Source organism: Entelurus aequoreus, linkage group LG08, assembly GCF_033978785.1.
Source record: "Entelurus aequoreus isolate RoL-2023_Sb linkage group LG08, RoL_Eaeq_v1.1, whole genome shotgun sequence".
Lineage (NCBI taxonomy): Eukaryota > Metazoa > Chordata > Actinopteri > Syngnathiformes > Syngnathidae > Entelurus > Entelurus aequoreus.
In genome coordinates this window covers 23,629,807-23,656,875 of record NC_084738.1, presented here as the reverse complement: position 1 = coordinate 23,656,875, position 27,069 = coordinate 23,629,807, and the positions used below count along the sequence as shown (strand labels likewise).

At 39.6% G+C, this 27,069-nt stretch overlaps 3 protein-coding genes across 8 annotated transcripts in view; 2 read left to right on the top strand and 1 right to left on the bottom strand.

Moving 5' to 3' along the window:
• arsg (arylsulfatase G) overlaps nucleotides 1–3,607 on the top strand; it is a 41,176-nt gene extending 37,569 nt beyond the window's left edge. For 5 of the 6 annotated variants that reach the window (XM_062056029.1, XM_062056030.1, XM_062056034.1 and 2 more), the window contains one exon: nucleotides 1,500–3,607. In XM_062056029.1, coding sequence (XP_061912013.1) covers nucleotides 1,500–1,780 — 281 coding nt within the window. In that variant the 3' untranslated portion in view covers nucleotides 1,781–3,607. The remainder of the gene's footprint in view (nucleotides 1–1,499) is intronic. The other variant, XM_062056035.1, reaches the window with a different exon arrangement.
• On the bottom strand, nucleotides 2,001–22,913 carry wipi1 (WD repeat domain, phosphoinositide interacting 1). The gene is made up of 12 exons (XM_062056037.1): nucleotides 22,511–22,913; nucleotides 21,930–22,012; nucleotides 19,060–19,229; nucleotides 18,819–18,915; nucleotides 13,917–14,014; nucleotides 13,754–13,846; nucleotides 13,611–13,681; nucleotides 7,308–7,415; nucleotides 6,074–6,238; nucleotides 5,888–5,995; nucleotides 4,694–4,833; nucleotides 2,001–4,602 (listed from the first exon to the last, which is right to left on the bottom strand). Exons 1-12 carry the CDS (start codon nucleotides 22,588–22,590, stop codon nucleotides 4,490–4,492), a joined length of 1,326 nt encoding a protein of 441 aa, XP_061912021.1. The 5' UTR covers nucleotides 22,591–22,913; the 3' UTR covers nucleotides 2,001–4,489.
• A 1,381-nt stretch (nucleotides 22,914–24,294) lies between these two features.
• The window catches only part of LOC133655665 (cAMP-dependent protein kinase type I-alpha regulatory subunit), a 28,025-nt gene continuing 25,250 nt past the window's right edge, over nucleotides 24,295–27,069 (top strand). Inside the window, exons 1-2 of the mRNA XM_062056028.1 lie at nucleotides 24,295–24,454; nucleotides 25,627–25,834. Of these exons, the coding sequence (XP_061912012.1) occupies nucleotides 25,661–25,834 (174 nt within the window). The 5' untranslated portion in view covers nucleotides 24,295–24,454; nucleotides 25,627–25,660. The remainder of the gene's footprint in view (nucleotides 24,455–25,626; nucleotides 25,835–27,069) is intronic.

The following is a 27,069-nucleotide window of genomic DNA, read 5'->3' as shown; positions in this document are numbered from 1 at the left end:
CTAAATAAGAAAATATATAACTTTTCACATTGTCACTATGGGGTATTGTGTGTAGAATTAAGGACAAAAATGAATTTATTCCATTTTGGAATAAGGCTGTAACATAAAATGTGGAAAAAGTGAAACACTGTGAATGCTGTATAACAGTGTTTTTCAACCACTGTGCCGCAAGATACAGTCTGGTGTCACCTATTTGGGTTAAAAATATTTTTTGCAAACCAGTAATTATAGTCTGCTGAGTGTGTGTGCTGTCGTGTAATACTCTTCCATATCAGTAGGTGGCAGCCGGTAGCTAATTGTTTTGTAAATGTCGGAAACAGCGGGAGGCAGCGTGCAGGTAAAGAGGTGTCTAGTGCTTAAACCAAATATAAACAAAAGGTGAGTGTCCCTAAGAAAAGGAATTGAAGCTTAGGGAAGGCTATGCAGAACAAAACTAAAACTGAACTGGCTACAATGTAAACAAAAACAGAATGCTGGACGACAGCAAAGACTTACTGTGGAGCAAAAACGGCGTCCACAATGTACACCCAAACATGACTATCAACGATGTCCCCACAAAGGATAAAAACAACTGAAATATCCTTGATTGCTAAAACAAAGTAGATGCGGGAAATATTGCTCAAAGGAAGACATGAAACTGCTACAGGAAAATACCAAAAAAAAAAAAGAGTAAAAGCCACCAAAATAGGAGCGCAAGACAAGAACGAAAACACTACACACAGGAAAACAGCAAAAAAGTCCAAATAAGTCACGGCGTGATGTGACAGTACACCTACTTTGAGACAAGAGCTATATTGATGCATGCTTGGTTATGGTTTAAAGCAGGGGTCCCCAAACTTTTTGACTCGGGGGCCGCATTGGGTTTAAAAAACTTGGCCGGGGTGTATGTATATATATATATATATATATATATATATATATATATATATATATATATATATATATATATATATATACATTGTCTTTATATTCCAGCGAGTTAATCCGTTTTGTCATTTCACATCAATGTTCATCAACATTTAACATTGTCACGTTATCGATGGGAAAATTAATTTTTAGACATGATTTGCCTGAGCGGCTAGGAGACACCGAGAGTAACAAGCGGTATAAAATGGATTAGAAAGGAAAGATAAAATTTAAAAAACAAAAAAGAATTAAAACACTTTTTTTTTAACTTGGGACTTCCCGTGGGCCGGATTTTGGATGCTGGGGGGCCGGATCCGGCCCGCGGGCCGTAGTTTGGGGACCCCTGGTTTAAAGTCATATCCAACACTTGCGACAATGACTTTTTACTGTCAACTGAGTTTCGCTTTTTAATGATTTCTGCTGGTGGTGTGCCTCCGAATTTTTTCAACGCAAAAAATGTGCCTTGGCTCAAAAAAGGTTGAAAAACACTGCTGTATAAAAAGAGTTCTGTGACATGTGCATCGCTGCCTTATTTTCATCTTAAATGTTATTGTCGGATGAACTATAAAGCAATACACCTGTGTACACTGCAGGTGCAGCTGAAGCATGTGGCGGCGACATGGGAATACAGGAGCTCCACAACCCACCGTTAATATTTGATCTGGAGCATGACGAGGGAGAGGCAACACCCTTAAAAGTCGACACGTGTGAACACCAGGAGGTAACCGAAAGGGTCGCCGTCTGGAGGGAGGAGTTACTGTGGGACGTCGCCACCGACCAATCGGTGTCTGCAGCAGACTACTCAAGCGATGACGCGGCGGTGCCTTGCTGTGACTTGGCACGACCTGTCTGCCGTTGCCCGACACAGGGCTGACTGACGGTGGGAAGGGAAACAAAATAAGTGCGGTTTGACATGTGCTGTTTGTCAGGTACAATGTCCAACGTACACGCAAACAGAAGGTCAGAGAGCAACGGTTTATCAATAAGACAAAGAGGAAAATATTTGTTTAGCAATTTGAGCAATCTCATTCGTGCCTCACACAACAAGAGTATCATACATAATAGTTATAAAAAATATTCAGGGCAACGTGGGAATGAATTCTGAATCAACTTTTTTTTCCCTATTCTTTATTGTCAGTATGGTACAATTCAATGTAGTGTAAGGTGTCCTAAGAGTGCCACCTTTTGGCATAATTATGGTGTTACATATGTTATATACACATTTTACACATAGTAAAAAAAAAAAAAAAAACCTTCAAAATATAGCTATGCACGGTCAGTTTGCGTTTAATACTTTTACCCACATAGTAAAAATAAACATGACTTAACATATTCAGCATCGTGTCGTGAATAGTCTGAAATTCAAGGACTTATCGCTTCATCAGATTCCCATTTATCCACTGGCTTCTTCACTTGTCTCACATCGTGATATCTAAGTTAATACAATTAGTAGCACGGCTGCATCCTCATACTTCAAACGTGTTGGATTTAAATGCTCTCCTGTGTGGAATACTCATATTTTGAGGTGATGGCGACTAAAACATACACAGATCTGTTAATTTAAATAGAATTTTTTAAAAATGCCCGCACGGTACATTTAAACTGCACTCTTTGCAAGGAGCCTTCTGCGCAGATATATAAAAAAACAAGACATCTTAGTTTGAGAAGAATAACCACCACTGAGGAGGTTTTTCACCCGCTCCCTTTGGTTTGTTTTCATCAGGATTACACAAAAAGCTAATTTCCCCAACGTTTGTGCTGTAAGGTACAGAATAGGCCTGCTAATTAACTAGCATTGGTCAAGATATGCGCTTTAGAAAAGTATGTCTACTGTATGACGTCATAGACTTCAAGAAGCTACAACTATGACGTTTACATTTCAAGTAGGAGCTGTTTCACCTTTTAGTACCACTTCTTATTTTGAAATTACTTTGAAAATACTGCAAGTCTACTCATAATTACATGAGTATTAAGGCCACACGAAAATAAAAACAATGGTAATTAGAATATTTATGGGAACATGTAACTCACTATACTAGAATTTGATGCAAGATGAGGTGTACAACCTCATTCTCGTGACTTTGTAAAGGCCAACTTTAGTCTAGCAATATTGTCACTTTTTTGCGTAAAATTACGACTTTATTCGTGCAATATTTCATAATATAAACTAAATTCTGGTCAAAATATCACTTTCCTCACAATATGACTATTTTCACAAGTTAATTTTATTAATACAATTCTAACTTTTTCTTCACAATGCGTTCGTCATCGCTGTCAGAAAATCCTATTAATGTCTTAATATTACGACTATAATGAAATTAATACTTTTTTTCTAGTAAATTCATGCTGTTTTCACATTTTTCTAAAAATTTTTTTTTTGTTGTTAAATGACTACTTTTTCCACTTAAAATTTGGTCTTTATTCTTGCAAGATTTTCATAACAGAAAAAAAAATCTGGTCAAAATATTACTTTCCTCTCACAATGTTAGAACTTTATTCTCAGAAAAGTATTACTTTTTCCTGATGAAATTACAACTCTGTCCTCACAATATGTAATTGCTGTCAGAAAATCATTGCATTCTCTTAATATTACAACTTTAGTCCAATCAAATACTTGTTTTTCTAATACAATTATGTCTCTGTTCTTAGTTTTTAATTATTCTTATTTTTCTTGTAAAATGACTACTTTTTCCACTTAAAAAATCCGATTTTATTCTTGAAATATTTTCATATATTTATATATATATGTATATATATATATTCTCACAAAATTATTAAAATCATATTATGACTTTATTTCTATCAATTTAATACTTTTTTCTAGTAAAATTATGGCTTTGTTTTCAAACTTTTCTTTTGAAATTATTACATTTTTACTTGTAAAATGACTACTTTTTCTACTTAAAGTTATGACTTTATTTTTGCATTCTTAAACCTTTTTTGTGTGAAAATAAGACTATTCTCCAGATATTACGACTTTTTTCTTTCTAAAATTATGACCATTGTCCTCAGTATTGGAACTTAATTAACTACTAAACCATACTTTCTGCTAAAATATTTATTCTACCTTATGGTTGTAAGTAAATGACTCTTGCATGTATTGTTCTGTGTGGCCCTAATACTCAGTACATTAGCACAAACAGTGACATAAAAGGTCAATAGGTTCTTTTGGGAATGTTGTTCTAGTCAATACGCACTGCTCGTGTCATGTTTGATTGGTTATCTCAAATGTACCCGGTTAGGTCAACAAAACAAGTTACCATGGCGATGTACCAGGCTGAAAAGTGACCCTCGCAAACCTACAAATGCTGGTTCGCTCTTGTGAATCAATGAAGTAACATCACCTTCACTATTGTTCTGTCAGTGTAGGGGATTTTTCATCATGAGATGTTCCTAAAGAGTGAACTTTGCACTCTCAGGTCGTGTATTTATTGAGCTACACAGAATCCAGAAAGACCAGAGTGTAACATTCCGGTAGGATATGACCCTCGACCTGCAGGGGTATGTGTGGGCAGCGGGGAGAAGGGACTTTAGTTCATTCACTCTGGGATACAAGGAGATGGGTGGGGCTTTGACAGTTAATTTAGTTGCTGACTGGGGGGAATTCATTTTCATCATCCAGACACACGGGGCCTTCTGCAAACTCATGCTCGGGGATGACCTCCCCCTTCTGGGCTCCACCATCCTCGGAGTATCCTATGAGTAGTTGAAGAGAATACTTACCCCTTTATCCATTTTTGCTGCCACATTAAAAATCTTGCAAGGTTTCAATTCCAGGAAAACTCACCCACGAGTGTGGTTGAGGTGGGCGGGCTTGAGGGGAGCGCCACAGTGGCAGCGTATGATTGGCTGACCGGTTGATTGGAAACCTCCCCTGACGTCTCCTCCTCCGTCTCTCCCACCTGCTCCTCGCTGTCATCAAACAACCTGCGGGAGCCAAGAAAACGGTTACAGGTATTTTTCTAAAATAATTAAGATCCACCATCACGTGGTACATCTTTAGAGACACCCATTTTCTGCACATGCCTAATTTGAACGTTATTTCGGGAAATCTGCCATTATATTCTTATTTAGTGAAGTGCGATACCACTGATTTTCTTTACGATTCGAGACAGAGTAAAATTCAGGCTGGTATCGGCAATTCCGATCCGATACCGCTACTTTGTGCAAATGTAATGTGTCTGGCTAAAATTTTAAAAGTTGTGTATTTCAAATAACATAGCATAAATAATAGTTATTTATTATTATTATTATTTATTATATATTAGTCATTATATTATATTATTATCATCATGTATTTATTATTTTACTTATATATTTATTATTATTATTATTATTTATTTCAAACTCTGAGGTGTATTGAGGTAGTGGTGTAAATAACAATATAGCCAAGTTAATACAACAGAAAAAACACAGGACAAAATCATAAACAAAAATGTTTTTCAAACCATAACAAAATAAATAACATAATAAAAGCATTAAAATACATTAAAAATAACTACTATTAGAATAAAACGTAAGTCACAATTCCGTTACATCGTGCTCCTGTTAATGATACACATTATCTCAAATAACTTAAGTATTAAAAGTATCGATGTTTTGATTTGAGAGTGGATATTAGAGCAGAAAGATCTGGTATCGGCGATATCGCTATTTTAGAATCGATCCATACATCACTAATTCTTATCGGTGACAGTGCAGGAAGCGGCAAGGAATACGTTTGTTGTAAAACTTCATTAGACGTGCCCTGTTATTCATTAATTGACATTTTACATGCTCTTCTTCATGCAAAACGGGGGTCCTACCCACAGGAGGGCGATGCTGCACACACGTCCATAAACATTTGTTAAAATCATGTATGTTTTTTTCACGATTATACTTAACAATCGTTTAAGGAAAGAAAAAAAACAAATTATTGCTACAGTATTTTTTTAACAGACCGAAGCGCAGCAATTACATTTTCAAGCAATTTTAAACACACCTGTGTTTTTGGACCAGCACGCATTCACCTCCATCCTGTGGATCCACATTATAGATGTAAAGATACCCGTCGGATGACGCCACCAGCAGGCGAGGCAGCTTCTGAATCCTGACCAGCAACAAAACAAAAATTGGCGTGAATGCACAAATGCGAGGCTTTGCCTCCCCCCTAGCCCTCCTGCCTTACGTGGCCAGGGCACAGATGTTCTTCAGGCCGAACATGTTAAGCCGCACGGTGGCGAAGGCTCTGTCCTGATGCATCATGTCGGACACCTGAGCCGGCAAGTAGGTGCTGGCAGCAGTGAACATTTTGCCGACATATGCAGACCATGTGGGAGACTCCTCCTCTTGACTAGAAGACACGCATGTGTGCCGTTTAATGGAAAGGTGCACAGGTGAGGTGTTTTTCAATGCAGTATCAACAAAAGTGAGCAACCATGTTTATTACAGTACACTATCTGCTTAAGGAACAACGTTAAAGAAATGGGAATATACTTTAGAGTAGTGAAGTGAAGTATATTTATATAGCGCTTTTCTCTAGTGACTCAAAGTGCTTTACATTGTGAAACCCAATATCTAAGTTACATTTTTAAACCAGTGTGGGTGGCAGTGGGAGCAGGTGGGTAAAGTGTCTTGCCCAAGGACACAACGGCAGTGACTAGGATGGCAGAAGCGGGGATCGAACCTGGAACCCTCAAGTTGCTGGCACGGCCACTCTACCAACCGAGCTAGTAGTCAGCGTGCAGCTTATATATCAGTCCAGATTTCCTATCCATCAAAAATTACTCAATACGTGGCTATTACTGACTAAATAGTTGCCTACAGTCAAGTATGACGTCATAGTCTGGCACTGCATGAGATGCGGTTATTTAAAGAAACAGGATTTTTTGCATGAACACCTCATTTCCAAAACCGAGTTGCACTGCCAGTAACAAGCTGTGCGGTTATGGTGATTTCTTCAGTATGTGCTCAATAGATTCTCGCCCATACACATTCACATATTTATTTTCTCCGCTTTAAATGATAAAGAATTCATTTTTGGTTTGATGGCGCTATCTGCAGGCAGGGGGCACTGCTAGGAATTCTGACCATATGGAAAAAAACACGTTGAGCTTTTGGTTTTTTTGGGGCCCCCTGTCAGTCAGGCAGGCGCTCTTGAAATTGTCTATACTGTCTGCTACACAAGCTGTACATTGACTACTCCAAAGTAAAGTATATCCACACTTTATTTCGATGGTATCATCCTTTGAGAAAAGTAATACATTGGTTCTTTCCTCACTTTTGCGAGCTACCATGAGTCCCGTTTATCCGATACATTGTAGTTTGAAAATAGACCCAATTTGAAGAAAGGTTAAGTGGAAAATATGTTGCAACAATGAACATGACACAATTTTCTTTTTTTCTGTGTGTTTTTCGATTACCTCGGGCTGTGCTGCTCTAGTTTGAAGATATGAACCGTCTCAGTGTTGCTGGAGGCACACAGGAACTGGGCATCAGCGCTGAAGGACAGCGAACTAATGCTGACATATCTGACACACACACACACACACGCACACCAGAGACAAATGACGTGTTATTCATTCTTAATCGGCACTGAAAAAATAACAGTCAATATCCAATCTATTCATCCTGCTCCTTAATGTGAGTTGGCTTCAGAATGTTAATATTGATGTAACGCAAGAGGATGTCCCGCCCCTTCCATCCACCAATGACTGCTAGGTATCTGCCCTCAAGTCGTCTTCTCAACTGACCACTAAATGTTATAGTCACGCTGACCTTTATATCGCCCACACTGTGAATCGCTCTCATGTCCATTTTATTTGGTGTACTACATTTGACACCAGACACAAGTAATGAGGTCCAATTATGGTATCTATCACATCCCAAAAACAAGTGTTTTTTATTTACATGTTGCACTTCACATATAGCTAAATGAAGTAGCTAAAATAACAAAAACAGTGCACAAGCTCTTGTAATGTACAGTGATGTCTTGTAAGAAAACATAATTCCCGCAAAAAATAATACAAATCCAATAAATCTGTTTCAGACCACAAAAAAAATAAAATTCTAGAGAATGATTGAAGAAAACAATGTGAAATTCATATAATCAAAAATAAACATTTAACATCACTTTAACTTCTATTGAGGACTTTTGTTGGTTGAAGGAAGATGAGGGGAGAGCCACACGGATGCCACTTTGCAATGAGTAATTTATTGAATTCAATAATGTTTCTCACCTTCTTTATCAAAGTGCTGCACTTGCAACTGTCTTTGGTCCTTTGATGGCTTGTTTTGCAGTCCTACCTAATAAAACATGTTTGGGCCACAGCTGGTAAAATGTGTTTTATAATCTTGCATTACATTACAGCATCCTCTCAAATACAGTGCATATGCATGCAGCATTTTCCCATCCTCAGCTTTAATCGCAATCCAATTCAAGGCTTTTTCCAAGTAAGCTCCCGAAATCTTCATCTCATTTCCAAAATGTTCTTTTAAGAGGCGCCTTGCTTCATTATAGCCCCTACTGGCTTCCATGTGCAAACAGCTGCGAACCAAGTCTCTTGGCAAACCAGAGGTAAACTGCTCAAGGTAGTGGAGCCGGTCTTGATCATTATCAGTCTTGTCTTCAATCAAGTGTTCAAATGCATGGATAAAAGACTGATATGCCAGTGGGTTACCATCAAACACCGAAATCTCTCTTGCTGGTATTAGAGACAGTTTTTGCTGTGAGACAATGAGTTTTGCAATGTCACTTTGTCTTTGAATAACCATATCCAAGTTATCATGACCAGCATTGATAACCACATTATCTTGTGCAGAGTGATTTATTGGTTGAGTCTGATTTACAATCTGGGTCTTGTGTTTTTCAGTTGCGTTTTTGTCTTGAGGTTTATTTAGATCTTCTGATGTGTTGGTGTTCCTTTTAAGTAGAGGTCTGTGGAGACTTAAGATGGTTTGGTGAAGTGGGGTTTTGGGTATTGCACCAAACTCTATAAAGTCCACATTGTTCTCCATAGTTTCTGTATCATGGTGATAATCATAATACTCAGTCATGCCATCACCCGGAGGTTCCTGAGCCACATAATGGCTTTCATGAATTAAATCACTTTGAAGGATTTGTATTTTAGCAGTTGATGCTGCGAGGTCTGCTTCCAACTCCATTTGCTCCATCTTTGCTTTAAGCTTTGTTTCCTCCAGTTGCATTTGCTCCATCTTTGCTTTAAGCTTTGTTTCCTCCAGTTGCAAGGTGTGTTTTTCCTTCAGTGCAGCAGCTCGAGCCATTGTGGCAGCTTGTTCCGCTTTGGCAATTTTTAATTCTGAGGATACTGAGGAACATCTGGAGGCTTTTGATCCAGTGGCAGACTTTGATTCGTGAGATACATTTGATATGCTGTCCAGTGGTCCAACTTTTGATTGTGCAATTTCTCTTTTCCATGTTTCAACACCTTTCATAAAATAATTCATACCAGTCATAATAATCATTTTCCCTTTCCTCTTCTGATAAGAATTCTTGCTCAAAGTTGTGAGCATTTTTAAATTCCTCCACAGCTCCTTTAAATACTTCAAATGCATCATTGACTTTATCAGCATTTCTAACATCAGTCATTAAAGTCTTTATTTCATTTACCTCCTCGTGCACGCGCCCAGTCTGCCTCTGCGCGAAGCAATGCGCGTTCTCAGCATGTCCTCGTGTTCAGCTGCCGTCTCAGGTGTGCCAGACATCATTCCAGGTAATCACACAGCTCAATTTAATGTCCACTTATTTCATTCTTAAATGTCCTTCTAACATCCTGTTTTATTGCATTTCACATCCACAATCTGTTCGAATGATTCCATACAGCGCAGCGGCGCGTTCATTCGTTCATTGCGTCATCAGCTGCTTTTACTCACGGCCCGCCGGCTGTTGGCTGTCATCGGTGCAGCGCGATCTTGCTTTGGTCCTTCTTCGGGTCTTCAGTGAAGTTTGTTTACTTGTAACGGCTACTCTTGCGTTCCAAAAAAGTTTCGAAAAAATAAAAATAAAGTAATGCAGAGTAGTCTTGAGGAGGAGGTGTTTGACTCACTAAATTCCTTAAGCACTCGCGGAGATATTTCTAGATTCAAAATGATCATAATTTATTTTCACAAACAAAAAATATTCTCCGTGGTTGACTTTCAACACAATCAAAATAACTTATTTAGCCTGGCTTCAAAGTAACTTGTTTAGCGTGGCTTCAAAAATAACTAGTTTAGCGGTAAACAAACTGTTCCACTCCTCACTCCTTCAACATGATAGACCGGGGGTCGGCAACCCCCGGCTCTAGAGCCGCATGCGGCTCTTTAGCGCCGCCCTAGTGGCTCTCTGGAGATTTTTCAAAAATGTATGAAGAATGGAAAAAGATGAGGGGAAAAAAATCTATTTTTTTGTTTAGTATGGTTTCTGTAGGATTACAAACATGACACAAACCTCCCTAATTGTTATAAATCACACTGCTTATATTAAACATGCTTCACTGATTCGAGTATTTGGCGAGCGCCGTTTTGTCCTACTAATTTCGGCGGTCCTTGAACTCACCGTATAGTTTGTTTACATGTATAACTTTCTCCGACTTTCTAGGACGTGTTTTATGCCACTTCTTTTTCTGTCTCATTTTGTCCACCACACTTTTAACGTTGTGCAACTCACACAAAGGTGAGTTTTGTTGATGTTATTGACTTGTGTGGAGTGCTAATCAGACATATTTGGTCACTGCATGACTGCAAGCTAATCGATGCTAACATGCTATTTAGGCTAGCGATATGTACATATTGCATCATTATGCCTCGTTTGTAGCTATATTTGAGCTCATTTAGTTTCCTTTAAGTCCTCTTAATTCAATTTATATCTCATGGCACATGTAATATGGCTTTTAATTTTTTGCGGCTCCAGACAGATTTGTTTTTGTATTTTTGGTCCAATATGGCTCTTTCAACATTTTGGGTTGCCGACCCCTGTGATAGACAGACAAAGGGCCCCCAGGTGTCCTGTCTTCTTAATTATAGGAGGAGGAAGTGGCTCACCAGTAGGAGCGTAAGCAGCTGAAAACAATAAGTCAATCACAATGAAATCTAAAACATCCAATAATTCATTAACATCATTCTTGACATTATTTGATGTCATTGTCAAACACTTAATAAATAAATAATATAGATAGGCTCCAACTGGCTCCAACATATATATATATATATGTATATATATATATATGTATATGTATATATATATATATACACACATATATATACATATATATATATGTATATATATATATATATATATATATATATATATATACACACATATATATACATATATATATATATATATATATATATATATATACATATATATATACACACATATACACATATACACACATATACATATATATATATATATATATATAAGTATATATATACATACATATATATACATACATATATATACATACATATATATATACAGTATATATATATACATACATATATACATACAGTATATATATATAAATGTGTATATATATATATACACACAGTATATATGAATGTGTATATACATGTATGTATGTATATATAAATGTGTATATATATGTATATATATATATACACAGTATATATAAATGTATATATATATATATATATATATATATATATATATATATATATATACACACACACACACACACACACACACACACACACACACACACACACACATACATATATATAATATACGTTAGGTCAGGAAAGAACACAGAGGCTATTTCATCCCTAAAAGCCTGTTTCGCAGGTTTCCCTGCTCTTCAAGGGAAAAAAACCCTCTGCTCCGGTATTGAGCACTTTATGCCGGATAAACCACAGTAACCTTGATTATATATTTATAATATATAAGTAGTATGTATAAATAAATATAAATATATTTTCACATACACACATTGTATATACAATATACATATTTATACAGTTCTGAAGTTAGTGTACTTATATAGATATTAAATGTGTGTAATGTAAATAGACATCTAAATAAATTTGGTATCAAAATCAATACACTAAATGCAGGTGTTTTTTTAAAAATTATTATTTATTACAACTGTGTGCTGTCTCAGAGTGATCTGTGATCACATTTAGACAGCTGTTTTTACACATAATCTCATCACAGTGCTTTAAGTCTGCATATTGATTTCATATCAAATTTTGGAGGGATGTTTGCCAAACATGTAAGAATACAGTACATCATGCAGTAAAGCCATATTTTTTAGGGTAATCGCCAATACACTGTTATATGCACGCTCGCGCACACACACACACAGACACGCATACACAAATACACACATTACGACGCTTTTTTCGCCACACAGCAGAGTGCTGATTGTGACGTAACAACAATCTTTTGTACTAAAACAACACTTCAGTTTGCATTGATTAAAGTAAGCTATAACAGACTGAACAACAACACGTAACTTCAACTACTTCAACTTTAACAATTCCCCCACATCAGACCCTGACGACAATACAATATGAAGTATAAACGATAAAACATTAAACATTAAGAGTATGTGAATGTTCGACTCCGGCCTTGTTTACTTCCCTGACGACCTCCTTAAAGTTTTGTAATCAATCAGAAAGATAAAACAAGCTAAAATGCGCCAAACATGGGTAAATGTGTGGAGAGAGTGTTTTGCATATCACCTGTCATGCACTGTAGTGAATTTGTATATGTAATTGTGAATTATATATAAAGTGCTTGAACTTGTTTTATAATGTCCACAAAGTTCAATGAGCGTACGCTGTGTTATGTTGACTTTATTTGTTGATTATAGTTAATTTACACCATGAGTGAGAAAAGTTGTTTGGGTTGGGTCATATATATTGATGCAGTGCTGATGTCACTTTCAAATGACACCCATGATCATGACCATCAATTCTATCTTTGACCACAAGAGGGCAGCAAGATCACTCCAATTCAAAACACAATGGATTAAATTTAGGTTAATACACCCAGCAGACCAGGACTCGTGTTCAATTAGTAATGTTTTCCAACAGTGGGCTGTAGTTTGGACTCCTGATGTAAACATTCTGGGCTTTCTTATCATGAATTGCATAAGCTACTGTGCTTCTGGGTTATCAGTTTGGGAAGACTGGCACATGCGTCAAACACCAGATACAATGATCAATCGATGGAAGTGTATACTTCCAAAAGGCAACTGGTTTATAATCACATCATCTAGATCCCATCTTTAAAAAGTCAAAAACTTGATTACAAAATCTTCGAGACATTACAAGCTGCATGCAAAAGCCTTATTGATGTTTTCAAATGTGTTTTAAAAAGCTATTTTCAAACAGAATGAAGTCGTTAATTTGTTTTTTAGTGCATGTATGTGGGGCGGTGGTGTTAGGTTTACTATGACGTGGGGGACCTTCTTTGGTTTGATAATAATAATAAACATGATAATAATAATAATACATTAGTTATATTAAAGATCTAAATGAGGCCACAAACAACATTTTGTTTAGGACCACAAAAAGCTTAGGGTGGGTCATTCGATTTCTCGGAATGGTGGGAGACTGGTTTGTTACGCGCAGGGCAACATTTTTGCGAAAATGTTCCTCGAAAACCTGGGCGTACAAACAGTGTGTGTACAAAAACTAAGGCGCCACTGTATTTCATTCGCTTGTGCAGTCACAGTTTAACCCATATGATTGCTAACCTCTTCATCCCTCGCCGGAATTCAAACATCCTCAGTCCTTCAGGAATGCTGAACACCCTGATAACAGTGCCCTGTAGAAAAAAAAACACATTGGTAGGACAGGATGTTGTGCAAAGAAGCTGCTATTAGGAAGAAGGACTCACCTTCTCTGAAGCGCTGGCCAGTTTGGTGCCGGAGCCGTTGAATGTGAGGGCTGCCAGGGGACTGGCATGGGCCTGGATCAGCGTCACAGTGCTCTAAAAAAACAACCACATCAGCACTAAACCACCAATACTGAAGCTGAAAATGTCCAGCTAAGACCCTCACCAGGTTGTTTGCGTCATACACAGTAATCTCTCCAATGGTGGCACTGCCAGGGTATGCCAAATAGGAGTTACCATGGTTGACAGACAGGGCACAGAGACCTGTGAAAGTCAATGAATTACATAATATATTATAATGCATCAAAATGATTATAAAGCCTCTCTAATGCTGACAACATTGACACTTATTTCATAGTTTTTGACCTAAAAATTATGTCTACAGATAAATTTGCCCCAAAAATAGACACAGTAGTGGTTTTAGGCTTGTTTTCTAATGAGTTTGAGCACATTTTGGAACGCCCACTTTGAGCTTCAAAATGTGGGCAGGTCGTCACCTACAGAAGACTGAAGGCAAAACAATATTGCTTAGTTGTGTGTTGGTCGCATCTTCATCCTAAATCATAATATTTTCTCACAGAATTTAAAGGAATTATCAAAGATGTCTCCCAGATGCATTTTGTAGCAATGCTGTTGGCCTGCGATGAGGTGGCAACTTGTCCAGGGTGTATTCCGCCTTCCGCCACATTGCAGCTGGGATAGGCTCCAGCGCCCCCCGCGACTCCAAAAGAGACAAGCGGTAGAAAATGGATGGATGGACAAATAAAGAAGGGGTCAGCCTGCATCCATTTCCAAATGATGGGATTGTGAGGAAAGTATGGACCTCTACAGTCAAATAGACTCATGCAAAATGGCACGGGCCAAGCGAGAGTGTAATTTGCAGCCATCATTTTAATGATTCTGACTTTAAAGAGGAAGGGTTTTGATCAGAGTTCGGATGGAAAAAAGACTCATACTCAATAAAAGACGGACAAGAGCAGACCTGGCTCTCAAAAACGAGACAAAAAGAAGGTAAGCCGCTAGTATTCTATTGTGCCTCCTTTTTCTACTGACGTTTTCCTCAAGCTGCCTGAGGAAATGCTAAAATAGCATGAGGAAAGATGCACAGTCTGTGCAGGTTTCAACAAGTGACATTTAGGACTTTTTAAAGTCCATATTAAATTGGCCCTAGTGTGTTGTCTGTCTATCTGTGTTGGCCCTGCGATGAGGTGGCGACTTGTCCAGGGTGTACCCCGCCTTCCGCCCGAATGCAGCTGAGATAGGCTCCAGCACCCCCCACGACTCCAAAAGGGACAAGCGGTAGAAAATGGATGGATGGATATTAATAATAATTTAACACCATTTCACATCTATTCGGACAAAAAAGTACAAAGACAAAGGAGAATCAGAGGGCCAGAATTAATTTTAAGTATATGATTTTATTCACTGCGCTTTCACATTGGAATATATAATAATTAAAAGGTGCCATGTGTGGTAATGTGGCCAGAAATTGTACTGTAATCACGGTCAAAATTCTGTAGTTCCCCCCACCCTCCCTGACTGAGGTTGCCAGATACGCAGGCGAATCAGAATCCTACTCCAAGGAACTTCAAATGGCAATCGACGAGTTCCACGCTGTAGGTTTCTCTTGTTTATGCTTCTTGCAAGATGGTTTATTAAGTAATTATGCCACATTTTATGTCGATTAGCCAAATGTATTTGTAAAGTTACACAGCAATATTTTAGTCGGGAGTCAGAACAGATTGTTGGCATTTTCGGACATGATGTAAAGAGAAATGATATGCAATTATGTGTGATATTTATACTGTAAGTGTGTTCATGTTCGAAATAAACTAAACTCAATCAATCAATCAATCATTCACCATCTTTCAGTGCACGGTGCGATTCTATGAGCCAACCCACGATACGCATAAATCATATAGCCTACTACCATGTCAATACACAAAGTAGAAAATCATTACATGTAATGCATTATATTGTGCCAAGCAAATGCCACCCCGTATGTGTTTGATGCACATACAGTACCAGAAACCGCAATTAGCCGTGCTAATGTTGGAACCCATTTCCTCAGCATATCTGCAAATTGAGAACGAAATAGGCACCGACACTACCCATATCCACATAGGTTTTATTTGTCGAAAATATATTTTGCCCTGTCAGTTGGATGACACATATGGCACCTTTAAACTAACTAAATACGCCATAAGTCTCTATTGTAAACTCATTGAGATAAATATTATCGAACATCAAAACAGCGATTTTTCAGAGTTGCCATAGCAGTGTGCTTCATATCAAGTGTTTTCATGCAATGGTAGAGGAAAGCACAACAATATATTGTCTATGAAAGGGACCGTTAGCATCGCTGTTAAAGCTAAATGGTTCATTTTTGCAGTGTTGTTGTGGTTATAAGAATTAAGCAAACAGATAAAAAGATCTACAGTACTACTAGTGTATCTGCACAAAGTTGTGAAAAAACAGACAGTGCAGACAGAGCGATTGTCTAAAAAAATCAAAAGGCGATTATGGCTTGCAAGCCTCAAACAGAATTTGGATGTGAATAATGTGGATGACATTCAAATTTTGCTCAGCTCATTTTGTATGTATACATGTGTACCTGTTTTTGTGACTTTTTTGAAAACATATTGCGAATAAACAAGGACGAGTTTTTATTTAATCATCATAAAATTACATATGCAAATCTTCCTTGCGTTCCTCATCCCACCACTAAACATTAAACAGACAACATTTGTAGCTTTTAATGTCATGTGCTGTATAAACTTGGAAAAAAGATTAGGCATGAGAAGCTGACCTGAAAATATTAGAATAAATAATAAAAATATGAGAATTGTGGGATTTTTTATAGTTTTACTGCTGTGAGTACACTACTACCACAGATACATGTGTGTGTGCTTACTGTATGTAATAGTATTATTTCACTAATAAACATCTAATATTGATCTTCTTTGGCAATTGGCATCACTATACCAACATAACACTCTTTTGGCGGGTTAAGTTGATTCTTGTATAGTTCTGCAAGTGTTTGTGGCGTTTCAGCAGCTTTTGACACAGACTTATCCTGGACTCATTCTATTCATTTTCATCGCAATGTTTACAAACACTTCACATCTCGATGGCTCCACATCTAGGTCCTAAACACTTAATACGTTTCCATCCCCCGGCTTCAAGCATGCATTAAATTTATCGTTCTGGAGCCACAGATCATTGAACTTGCACGTAGTCATCTTATGCAAATAATTTGGCTTTGCTGTGGGCTTTTGCCTAATTTTCTCCGCTGCTGTGCTAAGCTGTAACAACACACAGCTGCGGCTGCACGCACACAACACACTAGCTAATGGTGTGCGATAAATTCTGATCGGGGCAGCACAGGTAGCCTACTTTGGTTGTAATTTGAAGTTACGTTATAGCATCCTCAAACATTGAAATATTTAAAAGCAAGACTGAAGTTAATGCATGTTTTAAATAAACGTTACGTTAATAGATTTTGAAGACCTTTAAAAATCGTATTTAAGACTTCTTATGAGATTTTAGTGGCTCCAGTTCTGTAGAGGATGTCACACCAAGAGGGGGCGACATATTGAGTCTGGCAATGGAAAGGAGGCGTTCCATTTAGAGTTAGTAATGACAGCCAGAATCTTTTTCAGGAGCAAAAAATACAGAATTTGTTAATAAAATTTGTCATCTGGACGCAGTGGCAGGCCGGGCGTTTCCCACCTAGGCCTTCAGTGATGTCCAACTTCAATGATTACCTCTCAAAACACCATAATTGATGTCACCACATGACCATTGCTGGAGAAATACTATACAGGAACATATTTACGCCCTACTGCGCATTGAATCACCTCAACAGTGTACAAAACAGGTTATTGTCTGACACATTTAAAAATCAATTAAAACGCATCAGCAATTAAAACATAGCTTATGTGGTACTGTCAAAATTAAAATTGCAAAAAACATATTAAAAGTGAAAAAATAAATTTTTGAACTCACAATTTGCAGCACCTATTCGACGCCGTATAAGCCAGTGGTAGCCCTCGTTGTCGGGTTATTCGAGTGGAAATGGCGGGCATTTGTCCATTTCATCGCCAGAACAGCTGAGCTAGCTTCCGAGGTTGGCCGACATCGTCTTACAAGATGTAGTTTCTCTTTAAATGTCTTTCTTGAAAATTGCCTTGCAAATATATATCTGCCACCTAATCAACGTTTTGTTCTACTTCTCTACTATCCCAGTATTGCTACACTTCCTGCTTCCTGCTAAATTGAAAACTTGTGAATGGATTCTCACTTTGGAATGACAAGTGAGTATCCATTCACAGTCTCGTTAACATCAGGCTACTTTGATAGGCTACTGTCAACAACTTGTGAACAACTTGTGATCTGATTGGCTATCGCAACTGCCTCTCAACTCTATGTATTCTCAAGTTCATCCGCTAACGGTCCTGATGAGTATCCAATCACAGGACGCATAAACATCACGTTCAATGTGAGGCCATCTAAAAGGCCTTACTGACAACAACTCGTGATCTGAATGGCTATCACAACGGTCTGTTCACTTACAGTACACGGAGGCCCACATTGTTGATTCTGAAGGCCCCGGGCAGATTTCGTACAGCATGGCAACATAAGCTAGCTGAATTCTGATTGGATACAAGCTAAAACTAAAAACAACAGCACTGGAACGAGCATAATATGACATGAAGAGAATATTAATACCTTTAGATATTTAAGGAAAGTAAATTCCATCCATCCATTTTCTACTGCTTGTCCCTTTTGGGGGTTGCGGGGGGTGCTGGAGCCTATCTCAGCTGCATTCGGGCGGAAGGTGGGGTACACCCTAGACAAGTCGCAACCTCATCGCAGGGCCAACACAGATAGACAGGCAACATTCACACTCACATTCACATTCACACATATACAATTATTTTCTTTTTAATTATGATCATGATTTCTGGTTATGTTAGGCCAGCAGAGAAGGCCTTGCTGGCCCTGACGGCACACCGCTGTCTAGACGTTATGGATCCTTTAAGGCAGGGCTTTGCGTGTACAGTACCTGAAGGGTTGGTGGGGGTGTTGAGCAAGGTCTTGAGTAGCTTCATGTCTTTGATGTTGTGGATGTAAATGGACTCCTCCAAACACACCACCAGCCGCTGAGGTAAAAGGAAGTAAACACGCACAAAAAGAAAACATTGAGGTCAAGAAATTCCCGTTCTCAGAATTGTTGTTGCCAAAAAGCTTGCACCACAGCGAATGATCAACATCCCTAAATACACACAAATATATTTAGTTCTTACCTGTCGATTGAGTCTGACGGAGAGGATGTTGTTGGTATAGCTGTAGTTGCAAATCTCAGTACCTTTCTTAAAGTGATAGACGTTCATTCGCCGCGGCATGGATTGGCTCACCACCACCACCAGGCTGCTGGAGAACAGCCGCTCCACGATGCACACGTCGGGACACTCCACTGGGTAGGAAACGAGAGAAAAACTGTCTCAGTAGGCTATAAATTGTTCGCGTGTGAATAGGAGGCCAGCCAGTGTTGACAGTGTTTTAGCTCGGTGCCTAGCACGCTCGTCTCGGGAGGACCCAGGCACCGGAAGCAGGGACCGAACCATGCGGGGTTACAGTGGTGTCGTGACCCGGACGAGATTGAAGTTTAGGGTGGTAAGGACCTCACTCCCTGACAACCTTAAAGGGGTCATAATATGTTTGGTTCTACATTTAAAACACTTCCTTGTGGTCTACATAACATGTAATGGTGGTTCTTGGGTCAACATTTTGCAATGGATTATGTTTTACAGAGCATCTTCAAGCCGTTTTCTGACCGTGTCTTCAGGATGCACCGATTTGTGGGTGGTCTTATTTACGTGCCTCCACTTCGACTGAGTCTTCTCCCAGTCAGCCATATTGTAGTTTTTAGCACTTCTATAGAGAGTAGACGGTCAGATTTAGGTTCGAACTATGCACTAATTTGTATCAGAAATGGTAACAGCAGATGATGCATGTGTATGTACGAGCCAGTCTGCCCCAGAGAAAAAGAAGGAGCTTATTGAATACAAAGTCCGATTACAATGGCGGACTCGCACAAAGCTTTTTGTGTAAATATCTTCTATGTATGGATATATGACATCACACTTGGGAAAACGACACAATTGGGGCAAATTCCAAACGGCACATTTGGAGAGATTGTTTTATAAATATCTCCGCCATGCCTCCATGGTTTGATGTCAAATGTTGGGACTTCTGCAAAGCCCAAACATACAAAAACAGGTACCAATAAGTAAGGCAAGTTGGTTTTCCATAATCCATCCCCTTCATAAGTGCTGGACACTCAGTGCCTATGGTCTCTTATGCCAAAGGACCCAGGTTTGAGTCCCGGGCGCACCGGAAGCAGGGACTGAACCATGCGGGTTACAGTGGTGTCGTGACCCGGACAAGATTGAGGTTTAGGGTGGTAAGGACCTCACTCCCCGACAACCTTAAAGGGTCATATTATGTTTGGTTCTACATTTAAAACACTTCCTTGTGGTCTACATTAGACTTAGACTTAGACAAACTTTATTGATCCACAAGGGAAATTGTTCTAACATAACATATAATGGTGGTTCTTGGGTCAAAATTTTGCAATGGATTATGTTTTACAGACCATCTTCAAGCCGTTTCTGACCGTGTCTTCAGGATGCACCGTTTTGTGGGCGGTCTTATTAACGTGCCTCCACTTCGACTGAGTCTTCTCCCAGTCAGCCATATTGTAGTTTTTAGCACTTCTATAGAGAGTAGATGGTCAGATTTAGGTTCGAACTATGCACTAATTTGTATCAGAAATGGTAACAGCAGATGATGCATGTGTATGTACGAGCCAGTCTGCCCCAGAGAAAAAGAAGGAGCTTATTGACTACAAAGTTGGATTACAATGGCAGACTCGCGCAAAGCTTTTTGGGTAAATTTCTTCTATTTATGGAGATATGACGTCACACCTGGGAAAACGTCACAATTGGGGCAAATTCCAAATGGCACATTCGGAGAGATTGTTTTATAAATATCTCCGCCATGCCTCCATGGTTTGATGTCAAATGTTGGGACTTCTGCAGAGCCCAAACATACAAAAACAGGTACCCATAAGTAAGGCAAGTTGGTTTTCCATAATCCGTCCCCTTCATAAGTGCTGGACACTCAGTGCCTATGGTCTCTTATGCCGAAGGACCCAGGTTTGAGTCTCGGGCGCACCGGAAGCAGGAACTGAACCATGCGGGTTACAGTGGTGTCGTGACCTGGACGAGATTGAGGTTTAGGGTGGTAAGGACCTCACTCCCTGACAACCTTAAAGGGTCATATTATGTTTGGTTCTACATTTGAAACACTTCCTTGTGGTCTACATTAGACTTAGACAAACCTTTTTGATCCATAAGGGAAATTGTTCTAACATAACATATAATGGTGGTTCTTGGGTCAAAATTTTGCAATGCGACGGGCAGTCAAAGCCGAAGTGCTATCGATCGCTGTCAATGACGTAAGAGGAAACATGATCACGGAAGTAAATGGGGGGGGGGGGGGGGGGTTTGTAGGGGGAAAAAATTTGGTGTGACAGCGGTCTTATTTACGTGCCTCCACTTCGACTGAGTCTTCTCCCAGTCAGCCATATTGTAGTTTTTAGCACTTCTATAGCGAGTAGAGGGTCAGATTTAAGATCGAACTATGCACTCGTTTGTATCAGAAATGGTAACAGCGGACGATGCATGTTTATGTTCGAGCCAGTCTGATTACAATGGCGGACTCGCGCAAAGCTTTTTGGGTAAATTTAGTCTATGTATGGAGATATGACGTCACACTTGGGAAAACGTCACAATTGGGGCAAATTCCAAACGGCACATACGGAGGAAGTATGAAGGAAGGCAAGATTGTTTTATAAATATCTCCGCCATGCCTCCATGGTTTGATGTCAAATGTTGGGACTTCTGCAGAGCCCAAATATACAAAAACAGGTACCAATAGGTAAAGCAAGTTGGTTTTGCATTATCAGTCGCCTTCATAAGTGCTGGACACACAGTGCCTATGGTCTCTTATGCCAGAGCTGGACCCAGATTCGTGTCCTGGGCGCACTGGAAGCAGGTACTGAACCAGGCGGGTTACGTCATTTTAGATAGATGGGGGATGCTGTTCTCACCTCCTTCGTGGATGCAGTCCAGTTTGTCCACAGCGGTGACGGAGAAGAGACGGTAGCCAGTCTTGGTGCCCACTGACAGGGAACTAAACACACACAAATGTTTAGACTCGGCTGAGTGGACCAGATGCATGTTTCCAGGTAAGAGGTGGTTCATTTTGTACCATTTGTGTAAGGAACATCCCAAAAACATGCATGTCGGGATCATTGGAATCTTAAGTGTGAATTATTGTTTGTCAACCAGTCCATGGTATACCCCGCTTCTCCTGAAGTCAGCTGGGATAGGTTCCAGCATGGCCTTAATGAGGACAAGCCAAAACGGCTAAAGCTGGTCTGTTTGGTTTTACAACCACTGCCAGAAAGCAATGTGTTTATTTAAAGAGGAGCACTTGGAACCTCAATTCTAGTAGAACCAGTAGGTGTTCAAAGCAATCTACATGGTCTAGTGTGAAAACATAGAATTTAAGGAGTCCGCATCAAGACTGTTTAGCTACTTGAACTGTAAGCCCAAATAAAATGGACACCTCAAAGTAATTATACAGATTGGGTTCATGCAAGGCAAGGAAGGCCCTCAGGTTGCTTACGTGGTGTCCTGGTTGAACGAGGCACAAATGAAGCCTCGCAGCATCTCAGGGGCGCCGTCCACTTCGCCCTGGGAATCCATCTGAGCCGCCAGTTTCCTGTCCTCTCGCTGGCCGACCTCAGAGGCCTTGGGCTCGGGTCGATCCCCGCCGGGCCCCGCTTCCCCTCCTCCCGCTGCCCCGACTCCAAACGCCACGCTCACAGTGCTCAGGGAGAGGAATGTCCGGACTGACGAACTCGGGTGATACGCAAAGGCGGGAGCGAGCGAACGGTGCCTAAATGACGGAATCGACGATAACAACCGTCCACCAAGCGGGTTCACGTTCGCCAAACAACACCGTTACTGCTATTATGACATTAACGTCCACTGTTCATACAGCAAAACAATAACAGCTGATGGGAGGAAGTGTCACTCGAATGTGCGCTCCAATTGGCGGAGAGCACCTAAAAGACCCGCCTTTTTTGTTTTTACAGGGGAAAAGTTGTTTGAAGTCTGTCTCTGATTCGTCGAATTGGCTGTCAGTCGCTTACGTCATGGCAAACCGCTGATTGGTCAATTGGACGCTCAGTCTTGTCAGAAGGAAATGTTTTGACGATTTCATTGGCTAAATGGCCTATCAATCTGTTTACTCTGGTTTTGATCACCTTGCAGTCACAAGACAAAACCGCACTTCAACGTAGAAATGTTTGTCAACATTATTATGCTCCAGGTAAACATTTTTCTACATAAATGTCGATTTATGGAAGTAAGGCCTACATTTTCTAATTGGCTTAATGGGTTAAAATTATCAATCCAATCTTGGAGAATGATTAAGAGTACAAAAGCCCTTAAATTGATATATTTGTTAAAAACATTTAAAGTGATTTAGGTAGCCCTTTTTGTCTTTTTTTTTTTCCTTCTTTTTAAATCATATTTCTTGGTATTGTTTCTCTGTCTGTGTTTGCTTTTGTTTTCTTTTCTTGATGTTGGAAGTGCCTTGACTTTTGTGTGAATTGTAGATGTATGTTTGTTGTTCAATAAAAAATAAATGAATAAATAAAAACACACTTCATACACGAATATCCATCCATCCATTTTATACCGCTTGTCCCTTTCGGGTCGCGGGGCGTGCTGGCGGGGCGTGCTGGAGCCTATCTCAGCAGCATTCGGGCGGAAGGCGGGGCACACCCTGGACATGTCGCCACCTCATCACAGGGCCAACACAGATAGACAGACAGACAACACTCACACTCACTTTCACACATTAGGGCCAATTTAGTGTTGCCAATCAACCTATCTGTCGTCTTAATTCAGGGTGATTTGTTTTTTTCGCTTTATTTTTTTTTACATAATATTAAATAATAACGTTATTGTGCTCGTTCAAATGATCATGGAGTACTTGCTTTGCTCAAGGTTCCCAATATTGCAGTGCAATTCTCCTACAATAATAGATATTAATAAAAATAAAAGTACCCTATTGGTTTTGAGTTTTCTTGCTACATTTGGTGTATACATTATGTTCAACGTGAAAGTATCATGTCATTGTGCCACCTAGAAATTAGTCATAGCACTTGGAATTTCCCTAGGTCTCTGCAAACGGCTTCTACAATGATAAACATTGAAACAAAGGTAATTATTGCCACAATGTGTTGTGCAAAGCTTCCAAATAGAACACTTTTGCTGACCTGTGATGCCCCCCGCCCCCAGTCAGGGCTGAGCACCTTGACGTCAGGGTTTCGACGCTGCCCCTTTAAGGTTGCTATGGGTTACGGGCTCACATGTCAGAACGAGGAGAATTGACGTCAGTAAAGGCTGCTGATTGGCTCTCAGCAGTATCCGGTGGGGCAGCGGTCCAGGGCTCGGGAAAAAAGATCGAAGGGAGCAGAATCTGGTAACCGTACTCTTCGACAAATACCGAGCGTCCCGAGTCACCGTCGAAGGGCTCGGTAGGATTTTTCTGTATCTAGTGAGTATTTCTACTCTTTTACTTGAACGCACGCATGACCTCGGGATAGGTGAAATTTGTTTTCGCTGGTTCGCGTTTGTTTATGATAGAACCCAAGATGGCGTCGCTGCGAGAGGGCTTTGCCTTTGCACGGAGCTAGCAGGCTAAACACCAAACTGCACTCTTTTAGCTCCGCATTTACACTGGGCAGACAAGTAAAACTGTTATATCGGTGGTATTTGTTTTTGTAGTGTATTGTATGTGATGTTTGTCACGTAGTCTGCTTATTGTTAGTTGCTATTGTTAGCCTCCTTTTTAGCCCCCCCTGACCTAGACGCTATTACACACCGTACTCAGTGATAGCTTGATGTAAACATGTAAGGCATATTTAATTTGTGGGCATGAATCTTTCTTTATAAAACACATACAATAACCCATTATTTAGCAAGGTCATCGAGAACCCTGATGATTTATCTCGTATAAATGACAGCTTAATTTGATTGTGAAGTTGGCAATAAATGCAACTATTGGTGTAACACCTTAGTTCTGCATCTAAGGTCCCTAAGACAATGTATTTTCTTAAATTAATAGCTGAGCTTGTCTGCATTTATTCTGTGCTGGCTGTTTTTTTAAGTGATAACTTGATGCACATTCACAGGATAAGTTGTGGTTTCCTCAGTTAAACACATTCAAAAGGCCTTCCTGTTTCAGAAAGGCCAACCACCCTTTGAGCGATACATGAGAATATGAAGATAACTTACAACACAGATGTTAATCAGGTGATCCATGCCAGTTTTTATGAGAAGCACCATTCTGTTTATTTTTAAACCTAAAAGAAGAGCTTTTGCCGTTACACATTTTAGTTTAATACAGTAGGGTTGATTACCTCATATTTGTGTGATCAAGCTAAAATAAGGCCTTGTTTATGAAATGCTTTCACAGTGGGCTAGTTGTTTTTTTTATCTCAAACTTGATGAAAAATGTTGTGGTCAGACATCATATGACTACATTCAGTCAAACAGAGAGCGTCTCTTTGCCTTTGCACTCTGCCTCTATTTCTCTCACATTCCTGTTATCCAGTAGCCCCAGCATATTGCTCGTTTTCATTCCATAACCCCCAATGTTGAACAGTGAATATGTCAACATCTCGTTTTGTTGTTCTTCTTTTCCTCTTGGTTCTGTCCCGCACCCAGGGTTAGAGGTCATAGAACAAGTGCAGTTGTCGTCATGGCTTCTGGAAGCACGAGCAGTGAAGAGGAGCGAAGCCTGAGGGAGTGTGAGCAGTATGTGCAAAAACACAACATCCAACAGCTGCTGAAGGACTGTATTGTCCAGCTGTGCACCTCCAGGCCCGAAAGGCCTATGGCCTTCCTCAGGGAGTACTTCGAAAGGCTGGAGAAGGTACGTCTAGCTGCTGGACATGTAGATATAATATTAGTTTTTTGTTATGGCATGATAGAATGATGTATCGTAGAGTTTTTGCTTGCCAGGCAATATATATTTGATCTTACCGGGAGAACCACAGGGGGAAAATTGATTTATAGTGTTCCGCTGCTGTCAGTTTTATTTGGATCACATTCAAATTGTGTATTTTTGTCATCTTTTGCATCTCTTTTATTTTGGTAAAGTTGTGAGTGTTTTTTTCCTCACTTATTTTTATTTCAAAGGACAATTGGCAGCTTTTTCCAAACTGACCTTATTTTAACCTGTATATTGTACTGTGCGTACAGTCTGGGAAGATTCCTGCAATAAAACACTCCATGCAGTTGTTTAGGGCCACAACCGCTGGGGGTGGGGGCACATGATCAGAAAGACTCTGGCCATGTTCAAGCCAATTTAGATACAGACTGTTTATATTTTAAATAACTTTTGACACGTGGAGGGTTCAAATTGAAAAACAACTTTTAAAATTAAACCCTATTAGAGGCCACAAACACAAAAAGCCTAGAGCCAGGTTTTCCCTACATATAATCGATCGTGGCGCCTCGCCACGGCAAAATAAAAGCCGCCACACCTTGAAAATAGATCTATTTAATTTGACGTCTGCGGAAGCAGCAAATGCTGAAGATGACTACTATACGACTTCTTGATTGCAAGTAAATACTTTGGTCAACTTATCATTTTATGTTAGATAGTAAAGTGGACCTATGATGATTCTAACCTACATTTAACACGTTTCGGACTCCGTTTTCACTGGACTCCAAATATGATTTTTTTGACCAAGTGTCTAATCGCTCCAAAATGCTTCAAATTGGATATTTCGCATCAGATTTGGGCCACATCAAGAGGGAGTCTGATTCTGTTTGGAATTTGATCTTTTCAAATATGATTGCATTCTAAATTGCAATCCGGCCTGTTAGCGACTTCTACGTCATCTTTGGTCGAGCTAAGTTATTTGTGTGTGCAGTATTACAATTTGCAATTCTTTTCTTCCTCCTCCTGAGAGTTGTTTTCATCATCTGCCTACTTCCTCGACACAAGAGCCACGACGGCACAAACCCACTAACACACTGATCTGTGGCGACCATATTTTCTCTTGTAGTAGCGATTTCCTTGTTCATTTAACTTTACAGAATCCGGTTAACTTCCTTCATTTCACTTTTTGAATTGCGTATGCAAGTGACGTCAAGGCCACA

Coding starts and splice junctions, on each gene's coding strand:
- wipi1 (XM_062056037.1), bottom strand. CDS start 22,590: ATGGATTCCCAGGGCGAAGTGGACGGCGCCCCTGAGATGCTGCGAGGC. Junction 19,230..21,929: donor GGACTGCATCCACGAAGGAG/GTGAGAACAGCA, acceptor TTTCCTACCCAG/TGGAGTGTCCCGACGTGTGC. Junction 14,015..18,818: donor CACCCCCACCAACCCTTCAG/GTACTGTACACG, acceptor TGACTTTCACAG/GTCTCTGTGCCCTGTCTGTC.